General features: G+C 37.3%; 1 protein-coding gene across 2 annotated transcripts in view; it reads left to right on the forward strand.

The window, feature by feature from the left end:
• Positions 1-2540, forward strand: part of LOC139136574 (protein C3orf33 homolog) — a 53165-nt gene extending 50625 nt beyond the window's left edge. For both annotated transcript variants that reach the window (XM_070704317.1, XM_070704316.1), the window contains one exon: positions 956-2540. In XM_070704317.1, the coding sequence (XP_070560418.1) occupies positions 956-1270 (315 nt within the window). In that variant the 3' untranslated portion in view covers positions 1271-2540. The remainder of the gene's footprint in view (positions 1-955) is intronic.
• Positions 2541-19734: the final 17194 nt, after the last annotated feature.

The following is a 19734-nucleotide window of genomic DNA, read 5'->3' on the forward strand; positions in this document are numbered from 1 at the left end:
ACCTGTACCTGTCACACAGACAGTTTAGTATCATACCTGTACCTGTCACACAGACAGTTTAGTATCATACCTGTACCTGTCACACAGACAGTTTAGTATCATACCTTTACCTGTCACACAGACAGTTTAGTATCATACCTGTACCTGTCACACAGACAGTTTAGTATCATACCTGTACCTGTCACACAGACAGTTTAGTATCATACCTGTAGCTGTCACACCGACAGTTTAGTATCATACCTGTAGCTGTCACATCCACAGTTTAGTATCGTACCTGTACCTGTCACACCGACAGTTTAGTATCATACCTGTACCTGTCACACCGACAGTTTAGTATCATACCTGTACCTGTCACACCGACAGTTTAGTATCATACCTGTAACTGTCACACCGACAGTTTAGTATCATACCTGTACCTGTCACACAGACAGTTTAGTATCATACCTGTACCTGTCACACAGACAGTTTAGTATCATACCTGTACCTGTCACACCGACAGTTTAGTATCATACCTGTACCTGTCACACAGACAGTTTAGTATCATACCTGTACCTGTCACACCGACAGTTTAGTATCATACCTGTAACTGTCACACCGACAGTTTAGTATCATACCTGTACCTGTCACACAGACAGTTTAGTATCATACCTGTAACTATCATACCTGTACCTGTCACACCGACAGTTTAGTATAGTATGATCTATTTCAATCAATTTATGCAGCCATTGTGTAGAATGAGTCCAGAAGGAACAGGGGTTTGTGATTGTCATAAGTGCACACCTTATTTTAAGTCCAGCTGTCTTACATGTGTTTCATTGTTTTTTTGTTTTCCTTTGGCTGTTTGTTTCATCCTTGTTTTGTTCTGTTTATCGTTTATTGATTTAACGTTCAAATTTGCATGAAAAATCTTACAACAATCAATATTCATAATTCTGTTTTTTTCCTTTATTTTCAGGGATTGATGAGTAGGAAAAATATAAATGAAATGATTGTTAGAGAAGGTCATGGCAGAGCTATACACATCCAAGAACTTGCAAGAAATAAGACATTTCTGAAACTTTCTCAAAAATTGATCAAAGCAGAGATGTATGCAGAGAAGAAAGGCAAAGGAATGTGGATTAAACCAACAAGATGGCAAAGAACTAAAGAACATGTACACTTCTCAACAATCAAAGTGTCAACTAGATTGGAAAGTTCCGGATCAAGATTTTTTCAGTTTCTTTGGAGCAAGATACGTGGGCTGTTCAGGAAAAAGGACAACATTAAATGACTTGAAAGTGACAAGTTGATCTCACAAAGAGATACTGCTAAAACGTCATGTAGTCTGGTAAGACTACTGGTATGATGTAGATTACATTATGCTTTGCTATATGTTAATCATCAGATGAACCAATATCTTCTGTTCATAATGAAGTATGCAACGGCAATTGCGACTAACTGAACATAGGTAACAGCTTCTGTTTATGACATTTGATACCGAGATAACGTTTGATATGTGCTTACATACTTGAAGTTATTGTGCGTACTTAAATCAATTTCTAACAATTCACAATTCATGCTTTGCCATGATTTGGTAGGACAAGTAATGTGACCAGAAAGTATGTACGGATAGTACCCTTGAAGTGACATCATAGAGCACTAGCTTGAAAAAGCAGAAGAAAGAGGGCGTCTAGTTTATCAACTATAGCCCTGAAACATGACCTTAGGTAGGGTATCATTTGGCAACTTGTGAATGATAATGACCAGTCAGAGTGCGTGCGTTTAGCCACTAAAAACAAAGATAAGTTTTGTATTCTGTCTGAGCTGGAATTGAAAAGTCATCAATAACTGAGATTAAAGTAAAACTCTGAATGTAGTATGGTATGAACTCTTTTCTGTATTTGAAAAGTTTTTGCATTAACATGCATTTTGATAGCATTCTAGATCTCAAAGACTACAAATCCAGACATGTCCATGGCGATTCATTTGTACAACATGTAGATGTAATGATTGAACATGAAAAATTGAATTGTAATTGTAAATTGAGAACATATCCTATTTAATCGTGGTCTTCTACAGGCTCATAAAAATTAATTAAAAAATTTTACAAGGTAAACAATGATGAGTTTACTGGTAAGTGTTTACTTACCTTTACATAATTCAATAATGCATGCATGAAGTTTGATTAGATCATGTTACATGCATTCCATAGTCAATATATTCATCATGGTAGTGTACATACTGGTGTCTCTCACGTCTAGTCTGATTATTTCATTCATTTTGAAACATCGGTAAGCATTCTGCCAAAAGTTTTTGCAGTTCTTCTTCACATCATTGTGCCAAAGTCATATAGACCTCAATGAATTATAAATTATAAATTGCCGGTTGTAAATTTTATTTTGTAGATTGAATGAAAGCATGTACAGACTCTGCTGTCAGTGTCAGATCCCTGGTATCTCTGCTGACTTGTGTCTTGAAGTACTTAGACTTATTTGATTTTAAAGGAAAACTTGACTGTTTTTTTTTATGTGCAATAAAGAGTACAAGTTTATTTCAATTCAGATACTGTAATGGGCTGTTTCTTTGGTATGACTTCTATGAGATAAGAATGTGTCTTTACGTTAGGGACCATCTCAGATTGTCGCATAAGTTCAAAAAGCAAAATTTATTCGTTCAAAAGGGGAGGGGGTTTGATCTCCATTCAATTAGTAAACTTCACTTTCGCACTTTTATTTTGTGATCACAAGTTCTCTTTACATTGTGTATATATATAAACAAAAACTACACTTGTACCAACAAATTTTGCTGTAACTGTTTCCAACTTGTTTGTGTCATGCTATGGTTAGTACTCAATTTGATTGATTACTTGATGATGTCATGTGGTCAGTGGATACATATTCTTCAGTATCAATAGTGAAATGCTATATTGTACTCTCAGGCAGACATCAACATTTCACACAAGAACTTTCCTTTAGGGGAGAGGGAGGGAGTTTTGATGTAAACGAAGGAATTTCATTTCTTGAACTTGTGTGACAATCTTAGATGGTCCCTTAGTGCTTTGAAAATTAGGTGTAGGCTATATTAAAGAATGTACATGTACATGTTAGAAAGTATGAGAGTTAGTTCCATGTATTCTATTGTTTACCACGACCTTCACCACTCACAGCATCATTTCATTTACAAAAGTTGATTTTAGGAGAAATATTTGGAAGTGTTTTGATATAGGTGTTACACAGCAAATAAGTTGCTTCACACTTTGATCTGACCAAATGCCGCACTGTGGATGGAAATAACTGACAGTCAGAGGATATTGCACACAGACATGTGTCTTGTTTAAAGAATGAAGGCCTTGTTTGCAAGCTTGATTGTCTGGTATTCCTTCAAAAGTAAAAATGGCAACTTTCATCACAACTTGTCATCACATATTTTAGGTAGGGGTCCATAGCTAAATAATTATTAAACAGGGTTATTGAGATATTTGCATGTGACCACGTACACTGCAGATCTTTGGTTGGTCTAAGCTTACACCATTGAAAAGGATATGCCTAGATTGTGGTAAGCTTATAATGTGTCATATTAGTGCAAATGGGTCATAGAGGTTTTTCCCTTTTCAACTGCTAGTAGTCATCATAAATATTGATTGCTTCTTATTGAATTTTTAAGTTCAATTTTCCAATGAAGTTGACGATGGCAAGTTTCAAGTTTTGCCTTTGGAGGCGCCCTTCTTAAAAAGTTTACTGTCAACTGTCAGCTTGATAAACTCCCACCTCATGAAAGCTATTAAGTAAATGAGACACAATTGAGTTTGCCTTGCATAAACCAAATATGATGTTTCGTATTTTAGTGCCTGAAATATTTGTTCATCTTATCAATTCTGTCAACTTTTATCAATACATATGACATCATATTCCTTTCCGTGAAAATCGAAGACCCTCTTAAAATCTTATTTCTGTACCATTTTATTTATATCAGTGTGACAGTTTTAAAGTATCTTCCATGGAGGAGGAGTGGATTCAAGTAATAATTCGCTTCGTGTGTTTTAAATTCAGAGCAATGTCAAATTCTATCTGTTACTGAAGCAGACCGATGTGATTAAAGACCACAGTTGTTCATAGAGTTTATCAGGGATTGGTAGAATTGTCAATTTGAAACAAAGTGTATGTACTTTGTATGTACTTTGTATGTACTTAGTATGTATGATCAAATTTGACACAGACTGGCCATTACTGAATTGTAGACTGTTGGGTCTATTGATACAAATCGATTGATTGCAGTATAAAATGGACAATATCAAGTCTCTGCCATCATTCAAACACTCCGTCTCCAGACAGAATTATTTGCTTTGAGGCAAGACATACATGTATCTCCGTCTGTGTTTGGCAGATGAAGTAAAGAAGCCAACGTGTCTGCATAAAAAGTAGATATTGCTCTCGTTTTGTCTGACTCATATAAAACCAGGGTTCGTCCGCATGCTTCCACAAATACTACTGAGGAAACAGATAAATGATAGAAAACAGGAATATCAAGTATTGTAGCCATACAAGTCTCTGTGCATTACTGAGCCATGACCTAAACAAAGGGAGTGGATCCAGCAAGTTTTTCACATCGGCTGAATCAGGCGTCGCACACTGACTGAGTAAATTGAATGGCACAAAGCTCTTTACAGTACATGCAGACAGAACCACCTTTGAAAGGAGATGGGCTCCCATCACATCACGAAACATGAAATCGATCAATTACTGATGTATTCGGGTATCTTTTACGAATTCAAATATTTCGTGACTGTAAAAGAGTTCAAAGTCTTAGTTTCCCCTGGAGTTAAAAATACGATAAATTTGTATCCGGTTTCAAAAGCGACTGTCCGACCAGAATTGACTCAGTGTAATGTGGCATGGTAACAGCCGTCTACCCAGACATTGTCGTCTCCAGTACGTTCACTGAGCAATGTCGTCTGCAATTATTGAATCGTTTACATCCGTACAAGACTTGAAAAGCGGAAATCCTCTTCCTTCGTACAATAATTTAGAAACATATTCTTTAATACTTTCAGTATTCACTTTGAATCTTAATGAAGGACTGTTATGTACACTGTTCTGTACTCAACTTTTTCTCTAAAACTCACTGACGAAATAATCTTTGATTCAACAAAGCAGTGTGGCTTGTTATACAGTTACCAGATGAAGTTCTGCAACTTTTCGCACATTTTGCAAAAACTTTATTTCCCTCTAGATGACAATGTACAGACCATGTCACATAGGTCCGTTCGATACTCACTATAAATGATTGATTCTTTAATTGCTGGGTTAACTGGTGTGATGAATAGTGGTTCACATCAGAGCAACAGGAGCTATCCCTGTCCTAGGGTTGACACTATTGTCGTTAGGGACGGATCATTAGATCTTTGGAAGGGGGTGGTCAAAAACAGAAAAAAAAAATTTCAGAGCAGAAAGTTAGGAAAAAAAAAATCTTCAAACTAGTTTGCAAATAAAAAAAAAAATATAAGAAGACAAAGGCGTAAAAAAAAAATCTGCAAAAGTCTCTAAAATTTTGAATTTTTTTATATTTTACCGACAGAAAGCAACTTTCTGTATTTTTTAGTACATCCTCCCGGCACATTTTTAATTTTAATTTATACGTTTAGAGTGACTGTATCCCTTATACTGGAAGTTGTGATTATCTTATCTTTTCAGGACTTTTGTATTCTGATCACTTGAAAATTATGAAATTATAGAACCCGTTTTCTACTTGTTTCCTGCGTACAAACCAAGCAGGTACACTAGGTAAAACATTGAAACTATGGTATGGTTGTCAAGACAGAAAGTTGTATTTGCCTTTTAAGATCAAGGTAAACAGATGCAGGCCACATCAGTTTCATTTTTTTCACAGCATTTTATTGCAATGATGAATGCAAGAATGGGTGAACAAGTAGAAACACATCAATAATGATAAAACAACATATCAAGTCATTATGTATTATTTTGCTTTTAAAAAGGCATTTTCAATTCTTTTTTCTAAAAAACAGCCTCAAAAAACAACAGCAACACATGTTTTAACATTCAACAATACACTACGTAGAATGCCATCTATCCAACAAATCCCAACACAAAAACATACAAAAGGGGTTGAACTTTGAAAGTTTCTCGATAGCAAATACTGAATAAATCTGCATGAATAATCGTTTTTGTGTAGCAAATTTCAAAGAATTGGACAAGCCCTTTCAGAGAATACAGATTTTTTGACCATGAATGGCATAAATTGCCCTAAAAAGACAAATATTGAAATTTCAACACATCTATACACATCCAATTAATTTGGACATGCTGCTACAGAGAAATAGATGTTTTGATCAAAAAAGGGCAACAATTGCTCTAAAAACACAAATATGCAAATTTAACTATATTATTTAGCTTATTTTAGCTTCTCAGCTTGTCAAAATCAATTGTAAATCATGAGATATGCATGATGTTTGGTGGGGTGCATGTAGCCATTTCACCACGCAGTAGAAAGGGAAGCCAGGAAACCAAAATAGTCAATTTTCAAAACTATAGGAAGCTACTGAGGAGCAAGAAGACCATGTTTCAGAGGAAGATGTGTAATCCGAAAGAAATGCTCCCAAAGTGCCACCAAATAACACCATTTTTATTTCTATTTTTCAAAAGCTCCAACAGTAGGAGGGGGGACACCCCCCTCCTGACCTCCCCCCGCAAAAATACTCCCCAAGTGCCACCAAATAACACCATTTTAATCTCTATTTTTCAAAAGCTCCAACAGTAGGAGGGGGACACCCCCCTCCTGACCTCCCCCCGCAAAAATACTCCCCAAGTGCCACCAAATAACACCATTTTAATCTCTATTTTTCAAAAGCTCCAACGGCAGGAGGGGGACACCCCCTCCTGACCACCCCCCGCAAAAATACTCCCCAAGTGCCATCAAATAACACCATTTAAATCTCTATTTTTCAAAAGCTCCAACAGTAGCAGGGGGACACCCCCTCCTGACCACCCCCCCGCAAAAATACCCCCAAGTGCCACCAAATAACACCATTGTAATCTCTATTTTTCAAAAGCTCCAACAGCAGCAGGGGGACACCCCTCTCCTGACCTCCCCCCCCCCCGTGACCGCTTGTGTGGCCGCTTGTGGTGCTTGACACCACATCTTTGCCCTCTTTATCTTCAGACAGCGACGAACTAAAAAAAAATTATAAATCTGAAAATTTACTCTGAAAAAAAAATTTGCACAGCTAATCTCAATTGGAAAAAAAAATTTCAGAAATTTACAATAGTAAAAAAAAAATTTTCACAATTTCATTGTGACCACCCCCCTCCCAAGGTCTAATGGTCCATCCCTTATATAATTATTCTTAAAGTGTTAAAGCTCAAATTACGACGGTAAATGATGATTTCACAGAAATCGGAGTTAAATAGCGTTTTATGCCGTAATTCAATAAGATCACTACTCACTTTTTTATTAATTACTTTATTTCAGACTGGTTTCGATTAAAAAACATGGCCCATAAACAATGAATGATATATAAATACAGTCGCCAAAAGACATAAAGACAGAGAAAGATAGAAATTCAAAACACAGTAACTGCTAAAAATTGCTTAATAATACAACAGAGTGAAATTGTAACCCAGAAAAGTGGACACGCATTAAAAATTTAATTTAACAGCTCGCTTTTACAGTACTTAAGCCGGTTTAGAACGCCGTAAACAGCCTTTCTCCACAAAACTAAAATATAATTGACACACACACTGTTTAAAACAAATGAAGATGAAGTATTGTCAATTCTAAAAGTCTTATTCACGATAGGCCTACATGAAACCATCTCGAAAATGCATTGATTGTCATGACCATTAATTCGTTGTCGCGATGGTTTCATTTAATTTGTCTAAAACTGGGGTCAAATATATGCATGGTCACCAATTTATTCAGGATCTTTCAACATATCAAACAATATAAGTAGTATCTTACATCAAACAAAATTCATGAAAAAAATTACATCATAACTGAATACCATAGACATTGCTGCAAAATGTATTAAAAAGTAAAGCTTTTAGTTCCCGATTATTGTGTGAGCACCAAGCACGCACGACTGCAGGAATTTTACAGTATTTTTTATAAGATTTAAAACACGTTTTGTCTTCTTCACATTCAGGGGTATATGGCATGCGTATCGCTTACATATTTTTACAAGTTTTCTCAAACCTTTGAGCAGAAGTGGAATGATTCCTCTGTGCCGAACCCCATATTTAACATTAAAAGGAAGAAGTGAAACTTTTACTCTAAGCAGACATTATTATTTTATTGAGCAGTTTACATTTTTCCTATTTCTTTACGATCATTTACCGCAATGACTGTTTACATATACTGATAAGTTCGTTATTACACTCGGCAAACATGACTGAGGGCACAAATAAATTCCCGAAATGCATTGCCAACAGCGCATATGTCATCCATGTAAAGCTACGCTGAAAGTGAAAACATAAAATGGCTGCTCATGGGAAGAAACTGTTAAGAAGTTTAAAAAATGCCTATTATTCTGTGCCAGGGTTCGCTACAAGAACAAATCCTGTGACTAGAAAATGCAATGATAGTGACCTCATAATCAATTGAGGGCACAGCTCTGAGAGACTGTGCTACTCGATCGACAAATAGTGGCTTAGAGACTGGTTCGTGAATATCTCGGTCACTTGACATGGGCAGGTGTCGTCTGGGACTTTGAAATGAAAAAAGGCGGGTGGTCAAGGAGGTGCAATGATCAAATAGCCGCGGGTGATAAAAAGGACAAGATTTTCGCATATTTTCAGCGCAGAACTTGAACGGTGCATTGATAACACAGTCCGTTCAAGCGATATGAAAACGTCTATTGGTACCGTAAAAGCTCGTTTCGTCTCCCTTTTGTAGAAATGGACACTTCGGTTTACGACCACCGTGGAGAACTCGTCCGGTGAAGTTTTCACGCTGTATTGGAATAGTGAGTATAATAACAAACATATCGGACACAATTATAGTATCAGAAATATTTCTCAGCCAACACACAAGCCTTCAGGGTATACTGAATACGGTGGACACTATACCCATCATATTTGTATTGTGTTTAACACACCTTACATGCTCATTGTGTGTCGCAATTCGCCAGAACACGTCTCGTGACGAGAAAATAGATACGTCTAGTCTTTACTGGTTCGAAATAGTGACGTCAGAGGGTATCTTTCCGAAATACTATTTCCCTTGGGAAATAGTTTTTGAAAAATTGTAGAATCTGTTGTAGAGGTGCTAGCAGCACCTGTGATGAAATTTTATTGGAAATGAGTCATATTGATGAATGTAGTATATAGAAGGCGAAGAAAGGATAGTCAGTTTAGTGATTAGACTGGGCAAACCAAAAGGATGGGATTTGTCAATATCTTCCCTTAGATTTCCTCAACATGTAAGCAATGTACTCAAGGCATTGCGACATTAATCGGACTTCATATATTGTTGACGTTTAAAGGTCAGGACTTGCGGAATTTAAGTTTGGTTCAGGGTCTCTTTGCAAATTGCTGTAAAAGGACAGACTGATGAAACCAATCGGTAATTACGCTGTGCTGACTCGTAAGGGATATCCACTCCCCATGTTTTCCATAATCCTCTCTTTCCAGATTAAAGTATATAAAACCCGTAAGCTCGCCCCCAAAAACGAGCACTGTAAGGCTAATGCTGCTTTGTGACCAAGCCTAAGACGTTTGTAGCCGCAGGCAGGCAGTTTTAACATTATCGTCTTTCGATGCGGTCTGAAAATAAAATCAATGTCAGGAAACCTAGGTCATGAACTTGTAATTAACACGATTTGAACTAATTTGGGATAATTGGACGGTGAACTAATGTCGATATAATCTGCAAATTGTCTGCTTTTCTGTTTAAGTTAAACACTTGTTATGAGTAATTTGTAATATCGCAACATTCAGCTAAAGGGCAATTAAGACTTTTGAGAAATTTGAAACATTTAAAGATCCAATTATCCCAAATTAGTTCCTATGGTGTTAATTATTCTCAGGTTATAGATTATATGCTGGATGCCATTCCCTGATCGTGTCACTACAGTGGAATTGTTTACTCCTTTCACGATGCGTTCCATTCCTTAGTAACGAGTTTCTGTGAATTATAGATGGATTATTGTATTTTGACAAATATGCATGACAGTTTATTTTCATAATTATGTTCTATCCACAGCGTGGCTGGATACCAACTGTGCTATCAGATTCATCGGTGCAAAGCTTATGCAGTGAAAATGAGGGCCATTCAGGTAACAGCAAAATTGTCGATTTGCGCATTTTACATATAAAATCATCATTTTACTTAACAATAGTATAACAGCACTTCCTTGCCGTGCGCGTTACTATGTTCTGAGCACCATAGATGATACTTTGTTCGGCGGAATTTTCGGAAGGGTTTTATATGGTATACATTTCATAACTGTTGGCCATGCTCATTGCCAGAGCGAAAGACGCAGTATTAGCTGACATATAAAGTATTCAAGAGAAGGCATCCTTTCGAAATGATAATGAGGTGATGATAGTTATCATTTCCTTTGAACAATACAGCAATTACAAGCAGACTGAGGTGTATGCGATTCTGGCACAATATAATAAAATCTTTGTTTTGATCATGAAATACGTTTTAGATTGAAGTAACATGCTACTGAATGATGAAATCGTAATGTACAGAGGGCGCTTTACTGTAGCAGAAATGATTTTATTTTTCACGATCACAAGTGACGAAAACATATTGAGGCAGATGACTATTGAGGCAGATATACTATCTGAATAATTTCGTGTATTACTTTAACATAAAGTAAAGTTCGTTAAACTTAAACGCTTTCAGATGGCTATACATCGATCAAGAGGTATAGAAAATAATGGATTATCAAAAATCATGTCAAACATTGCCCTTATAAACCTCATTTTTGCATCATCCCTATAAATTTTTCATACTCAACTTACCCTCTTGTAAATAAAACACGTCCAAGTGGCGACATGTTTTGTCAATGTAACTGACATTGTCACTTCAAGTAATGTCACAGTACAACTTTGAAATTCACCTCTGTCACTACACTATCCTACTGACTGACTTGATATTCAGGTCATGTACATGTCGAAATTACTCACTCAGTCTATCATAAATATTATGTCTTGATAATTTAGTATTGGAAAGCGGGATGTTTGATAGTTGATTTTCAGAGATACAATGGCTTATCTGTTTATATCAACAATATAGGCCAATTTGAATAGTTCGTCTTCATTTTGCAACATTAAGATTGTTTCTTTGGCAATTAGCATTTACATATCCCTTTCAAATTCCCCGTTATTAGCAAAGTCATTTCCATACACTCATGCATTCAGTTTACTGGTAAAGGCACAGCACCGTTCGTTGTTGCTGAATATTGAATTGTAATCCGGACAATGAGATCATGTTCAGAAGATATCTATATCGAAAAGCGGTCAAGTTTGCTCCTTTAGAGTTGACATAAGGGTTAACACTGGTTAAGATATACGATTTTTTTCAATAATGACATGTTGTTTAAACACATTCAACGCACTGTATCACCAGTGTACGCTGTGCAGGGATACAATGTACTTGCATGGACAGTTTATGAAACCTGTCCTACGCACAGCGAGTGAACTTTGACCTTTCCTTTCAATACTGTCATAATATTGATACGTGCAACCGGACATACGGTAAAACTAATGGGTTTATTTGAACAGACACGATTATGTTCTCTCCAGGTTTAACGGTTGGGATAATATCAGAAACAGACTGCATCGTAATGTCTGAGAAGGTTTCTGTGCGATGTAAGTTTTCCATATTCATACTTCAGTCAGCATATATTGCTGCCCATATAGGGCTGTATATTGGATCTAATCCTAGCACGCGTTGATTTGCACTGCCGAAAGAGCTTGAACAAAATTAAACCGACAAAACTGACATAGCATAATGTAAGGTAGTAAACGCCAGTGTCCGTTGGATTACTTGCCCGCATGGTACTTGTCATGATTGTCTTGCCGAATGTAAACATTCCTTTTTTTATTTTACATCAGAAGTGTGATCTTTTAAGATCAAACAAAACAAAACAAAATAAACAACAACAACAAAACAAAGAAGACCACAAAATGAAAAGCGTTTTGCCGCATCATTATTGTAAGAGACGTACAATAATGTTTGCGAAAATGACAGCAAACTAGGGTATTTTTTTGTTGTGTAGCGAAATATTAAATCTGCTAGGCGACCAGTGGTTAATTTGCAATCAGTGAATCTGCTCTCCAGCTTTACCATGCGGTTTACTGCATATGACGCGACTACAGGCGGCGGTGCAGCGAAGGTTAACATGACATGGAAACGAACATTGACCTGTATCGCTGTGTGTGACACACTGTCACACGCCATTAACGTTGACTGGGAAAACAACATGAAATCGTAACTACAGCACAAAAGCACGGCAATTAACATTTCATTGGGATCATTACAGCAATTGCAAACTATTGAACGCGCCAGACTACTAAAAAAATTCAAGCAAAAAACACCCTACAATTTAGCTTCTCTTTGGGAAATGATTAGAAGTCGTTATGGAAGGTTTTTTTCTAAATTAAACCCTTGAAAACTCAAATACAAAAGTAATTGGAGTAATAAAGAGAAAATCACGCGCCGTATCGTAGCCGGATGGCACCGAGAATAGATTCTATTGAAATAAGACAAACGGCTTCTGTGCTTGGCTTATTTATCAACATTAAGAAAAGTAGACATAGCTGACAAAGCTGTGGTGAGACATGTCCCTGTAGACTATGCACCTAATGGCGTTGGCGTGATCAGGGACACGCAGCTTGCCGTCAGACCATACGAGATTCAAACCATTCCAGTCAAAACGATGATTCGTCAACCAAAGATTGTACATGGATATTTTGTTTTTTGACACAATCACTAACAGCCTCCGTGAAAACATCGGTGTGCTGTGTATCTGATTGCTTGATTCAACACGTGAGTGTTTTAATGGCGAATTGTAAATCTGCTTAAGAGCTTTTGTGACTTCCATTCATCCAGTGAAATCGGTGACAGGGATTTATTATTTTTTCTCGTGTCCATGCAATTGTGATGTGGAGAAAAATTCAGACGCCAAATAATCCATTTGTAGCGCTGACAAAGAGACGATTCTGTCACCCTATTCTGAGTGTCAAGTTATTTTTGGTGTTGAGCAAATCTATGATGTAGGGATTGGACCATTCTCAAACATCGCATGCATAGTAAAATTGCCAAGATTTCAAGAAAAAAGTTTTCAATTCAGACATAGCTAAATTAGTGGCCGTCAAGGTAGAAAAGTCTCAAATTTTAAAAGGTTTTGATGATGCAATATTTTGAAAGCGCCATTCAAAGAATACGTAGGTGCTGTAAAATTTTAAGCTTCTGTCATTATTAATGTCATGTAGGAAAGCGTTCAACCAATTTGAAATTTATGAAAAACGTTCACGATGTAGATTTGGCTTTCATTTGCCAATGGACGACACCAAGAAGAGAAATGTGGTTTAGTTTCAAGATGTGTCAGTTTCACACGTTTTGATTTTGGTTTGAAATGATAATTTACACCATTTAGAAGTGATGGATCCAGGTGGTCATGGTTAGCGACTAGTATCACGTGACGTTTAAGCAGACGACTATAGAAAACCATAGACAGAAGAAGAGGAACAACTTTTTATGAGAAAACACACAACTACCAAGCCACGTATCGCTGCTATCACTGTATCAATTTTCTGTTCTTGTCTGAGGATCGGAATGACACCATTGCCTAATAATCTAAATGTTGAAAATAATTCTAGACTTTTTATAAGTTTCGCGACATTAATAATAAAATGTTATTTTATAAAGAGGACCTAAAAACTCCGTTCAATATTTTGTTGGATTCGTGAACAGTGTATTGACCTGTTCAAATAGCACGTACAAACCTTTTGCTCTGCTTCGATTTGCAAAGGATATTGTTGTACACGCATGGGAAATTTCAACTTTATGGCGGAAATTGTTGTAGTCGTCGTTCAATCGACTAGGCGACAAACAAATTAATCAACAACGACAAGTAATCGGTAGGAAGACAGCATGGCGATAAAGACATAGTCTACTCTCATCACTGACAGCTACATGAAATGACATAGTCTACTCTCATCACTGACAGCTACAGGAATAGACATAGTCTACTCTCATCACTGACAGCTACATGAATAGACAGTCTACTCTCATCACTGAGAGCTACATGAATAGACATAATCTACCCTCATCACTGACAGCTACATGAATAGACATAGTCTACTCTCATCACTGACAGCTACATGAATAGACAGTCTACCCTCATCACTGACAGCTACATGAATAGACATAGTCTACTCTCATCACTGACAGCTACATGAATAGACATAGTCTACTCTCATCACTGACAGCTACATGAATGGACATAGTCTACTCTCATTGCTGACAGCTACATGAATAGACATAGTCTACTCTCATCACTAACAGCTACATGAATGGACATAGTCTACTCTCATCACTGACAGCTACATGAATAGACATTGTCTACTCTCATCACTGACATCTACATAAATAGACATAGTCTACTCTCATCACTGACAGCCACATGAATGGACATAGTCCACTCTCATCACTGACAGCTACATGAATGGACATAGTCTACTCTCATCACTGACAGCTACATGAATGGACATAGTCTACTCTCATTGCTGACAGCTACATGAATAGACATAGTCTACTCTCATCACTAACAGCTACATGAATGGACATAGTCTACTCTCATCACTGACAGCTACATGAATAGACATTGTCTACTCTCATCACTGACATCTACATGAATAGACATAGTCTACTCTCATCACTGACAGCCACATGAATGGACATAGTCCACTCTCATCACTGACAGCTACATGAATGGACATAGTCTACTCTCATCACTGACAGCTACATGAATAGACATTGTCTACTCTCATCACTGGCATCTACATTAATAGACATAGTCCACTCTCATCACTGACAGCCACATGAATGGACATAGTCTACTCTCATCACTAACAGCTACATGAATAGACATAGTCTACTCTCATCACTGACAGCTACATGAATAGACATTGTCTACTTTCATCACTGGCATCTACACGAATAGACATAGTCTACTGTCATCACTGACAGCCACATGAATGGACATAGTCTACTCTCATCACTGACAGCTACATGAATGGACATAGTCTACTCTCATCACTGACAGCTACATGAATAGACATTGCCTACTCTCATCACTGGCATCTACATGAATAGACATAGTCTACTCTCATCACTGACAGCTACATGAATAGACATAGTCTACCCTCATCACTGACAACTACATTGAATAGATGTAGTCTACTCTCATCACTGACAGCTACATGAATAGACATAGTCTGCTCTCATCCTGACAGCTACATGAATAGACATAGTCTACTCTCATCACTGACAGCTACATGAATAGACATAGTGTACTCTCATCACTGACAGCTACATGAATAGACATAGTCTACCCTCATCACTGACAACTACATGAATAGATGTAGTCTACTCTCATCACTAACAGCTACATGAATAGACATAGTCTGCTCTCATCCTGACAGCTTCATGAATATACATAGTAAATCTAAATTTCAACAAGTCGTACTGGGTTCGATTGCTAATAATAACTAGAATACTAGAATTTGAGACAATTTCATAGGCATATAACAGATTATGCGTGCATGAATACATTACAGTACTTCACTCCCTTCCCTGTACCTAAGACCATTGGAATCCTTTAATTCTTTAATTGCCTTTTGGATATTTCCCAATTTTTCGCATTCTCCCTTTAAGGAAAGCATTGAGTTGTGAACCTTTTGCCGATAATAATGTTCTTTTTGTAGTTAGACAAATCGATTGGGCGTCTAGGCCAGCGAAAACACCAAGCAGTTAGAATGTGTCACGTGTTACAAATCAACAAATCTTTGACCCAAGATAATATCTTGCAATTCTCACTTTATGTACGATTTCATGAGTGGTGTAAAAGTAATAGTGGTTTATGTTGTGCTTGATATGTTTACCATAGTCACACAAGGTTCTTTCTCACAGCTGCCATATGTCAATTCATGCAACAAAATTCTGTGCCGTCGTAGTAATCGAATACAACCCAGAGAATGCCCAAAATAGCCTGTTTCTCAGACAGCCTCCAGGCGATACTTTTGAACGCTATATCCATTGCCGCCGCTTAAGCCCACAGACAGTGCAAAGCTATGTCTCTGATTGATTCGAAGATCTTGAATCCGCAATCCACATCCCTCTAAATTGCCAAGAATAGAATCGGTCTGGTACGGCTGTACTGCTGAAGAGATTTACCCGCACCAGTAGTTTCTTTCTCTGATTCACAGTTAAATTTGTAACACTCGACAATTAAAGGGACAAAGTCGGCCATTTTTCATGAATTTTGTTTGATTCGAGATACTACTTATATTGTTTGACATGTCAAAAGATACTGAATGAACGGGAGACCATGAATATATTGGACCTTGGCACTAGTACAGAAATTTGCGAGAAATTTGCGAGAAATTGACACTTTCTCGCTTTTTGCGAGAAGTAAGCGAGAATACATAACCTTCTCGCAACAACTTAACGAGAATTTAATTTTCTCGCAATCAGCTGGCGAGAACTGTGTTTTCTCGCTCAGCATCTGCGAGAAACTGAATTTTCGCAATCAATCAGTGAGAAATTTGTTTTCTCGCTTTGCATCTGCGAGAAATTGTATTCTTCTGTGTAAGCGTTTTACAAAAATTTCACAATTTCTCGCAGATGCAGAGCGAGAAAACATAGTTCTCGCTGACTGATTGCGAGAAAGCACAGTTCTCGCAGCATGATCGCGAGAAAGTATGTATTCTCGCTTACTTCTCGCAATACAGCGAGGAAGTGTCCATTTCTCGCAAATTTCTGTACTAGTGTGGTTTTCGACACAATACATTAAACCATCGCGAAAATGAATAATTAAAGGTCATGACCATTAATTCATTTTCGCCATGGGTTCAATTGTCTAAAACCAGGGTCCACTATATGCATGGTCACCCAATCACTCAATATCTTTTGACATGTCAAACAATATAAGTAGTATCTCGAATCAAACAAAATTCATGAAAAATGGCCGACTTTGTCCCTTTAAGGTTATGTCGTGGTACGGCGAATTATGTACGCTATTGTTCTAATACTTTGAAGTAAAATTATGATTAAGAATCTTCACAATCAAGGTATTACTTCTTTGTAGAATTAGTCGACATATAAAGAAGAAGTATGACTGAAGAAATAATCATTACTTCATAGAAATTATTTGTATCGTCATGTTGTTGTATTCCTAGGTCACTCAGGTCACTTGGTCAGTGCCTAATTTTCCACAAGACAAGTTGCTTTTCGGCCGCGGTTCAAATCACTTGCAAAATAGAGGGAAATGAATCATTAACATTAACTTTGATACTTTTCAGGTAAAAGGAGCAAAAATATCTGGAGAGACCATACATCCACCGAGCCACTTCTAACAAAATAATGATACTTTGACTTGGTGCTATTCAAAACCATTGTCAGCATTTCTAGTAAGTTCCGCTTTCAAAACTTAGAACCCCGAAAGTCGATTTTCTGTTTAAAAAACCCGAGAACATCTATTCTCCAGTAAAATGTCACGAACGTTATGCTGTCAAGTAAAAGGGAAACCGTGTACCTAATCATCTAACAAGGTTCTTGTAAGTCCTAGATTACGACCATCATCTTTGCAAAACTAGAGTCTAGAATGCCATTAACTCTGCTGTACATCCATTCTCTATCACCATAACAAGTAAATTACCCGAGGTCACGTGACAACGTGCTATCTTTTGATGATAGTCCCTTATACGATACCGACATTTTATCAAAATGATTTAATGATGAAGCATTTCATATACCTTTCCAAAGAATAAAATGGAAAACCCGCCGTACAGGGAAATGTATGACTTACTGCTGCTAAACATCGAGTGAAATTAACAAATGTGTATGGCAAAGCCATGTCGACGTCTGTGATGAGTAAAATTCTTTGGAAGTGACTCAGCATTGTCTGTACTCATGAAAGGGATGAGTTTAATCGACTGTTAATCTAGTAGTGATTTTAGAGTGAGGTGAATTAGTGGTTTTAGAGTGAGGTGAATTAGTGGTTTTAGAGTGAGGTGAATTAGTGGTTTTAGAGTGAGGTGAATTAGTGGTTTTAGAGTGAGGTGAATTAGTGGTTTTAGAGTGAGGTGAATTAGTGGTTTTAGAGTGAGGTGAATTAGTGGTTTTAGGGTGAGGTGAATTAGTGGTTTTAGAGTGAGGTGAATCAGTGGTTTTAGAGTGAGGTGAATTAGTGGTGAATTAGGGTTTGAGTGGTGATGTTTTAGAGTGAGGTGAATTAGTGGTTTTAGAGTGAGGTGAATCAGTGGTTTTAGAGTGAGGTGAATTAGTGGTGAATTAGTGGTTTTAGAGTGAGGTGAATTAGTGGTTTTAGGGTGAGGTGATTTAGTGGTTTTAGAGTGAGGTGAATTAGTGGTTTAGAGTGAGGTGAATTAGTGGTTTTAGGGTGAGGTGAATTAGTGGTTTTAGAGTGAGGTGAATTAGTGGTTTTAGAGTGAGGTGAATTAGTGGTTTTAGGGTGAGGTGAATTAGTGGTTTTAGAGTGAGGTGAATTAGTGGTTTCAGAGTGAGGTGAATTAGTGGTTTTAGAGTGAGGTGAATTAGTGGTTTTAGAGTGAGGTGAATTAGTGGTTTAGAGGTGAGGTGAATTAGTGGTTTTAGAGTGAGGTGAATTAGTGGTTTTAGGGTGAGGTGAATTAGTGGTTTAGGGTGAGGTGAATTAGTGGTTTTAGAGTGAGGTGAATTAGTGGTTTTAGAGTGAGGTGAATAAGTGGTTTTAGAGTGAGGTGAATTAGTGGTGAATTAGTGGTTTTAGAGTGAGGTGAATTAGTGGTTTTAGGGTGAGGTGAATTAGTGGTTTTAGAGTGAGGTGAATTAGTGGTTTTAGAGTGAGGTGAATTAGTGGTTTTAGGGTGAGGTGAATTAGTGGTTTTAGGGTGAGGTGAATTAGTGGTTTTAGAGTGAGGTGAATTAGTGGTTTTAGGGTGAGGTGAATTAGTGGTTTTAGAGTGAGGTGAATTAGTGGTTTCAGAGTGAGGTGAATTAGTGGTTTCAGAGTGAGGTGAATTAGTGGTTTTAGGGTGAGGTGAATTAGTGATTTTAGGGCGAGGTGAATTAGTGGTTTTATAGTGAGGTGAATTAGTGGTTTTAGAGTGAGGTGAATTAGTGGTTTTAGAGTGAGGTGAATTAGTGGTTTTAGAGTGAGGTGAATTAGTGGTTTTAGAGTGAGGTGAATTAGTGGTTTAGGGTGAGGTGAATTAGTGGTTTTAGAGTGAGGTGAATTAGTGGTTTTAGAGTGAGGTGAATTAGTGGTTTTAGAGTGAGGTGAATTAGTGGTTTTAGAGTGAGGTGAATTAGTGGTTTTAGAGTGAGGTGAATTAGTGGTTTAGAGTGAGGTGAATTAGTGGTTTCAGAGTGAGGTGAATTAGTGGTTTCAGAGTGAGGTGAAATTAGTGGTTTTAGGGTGAGGTGAATTAGTGATTTTAGGGCGAGGTGAATTAGTGGTTTTATAGTGAGGTGAATTAGTGGTTTTAGAGTGAGGTGAATTAG

Source organism: Ptychodera flava, chromosome 7 (assembly GCF_041260155.1).
Source record: "Ptychodera flava strain L36383 chromosome 7, AS_Pfla_20210202, whole genome shotgun sequence".
In the NCBI taxonomy this organism is placed as follows: Eukaryota; Metazoa; Hemichordata; class Enteropneusta; family Ptychoderidae; genus Ptychodera; species Ptychodera flava.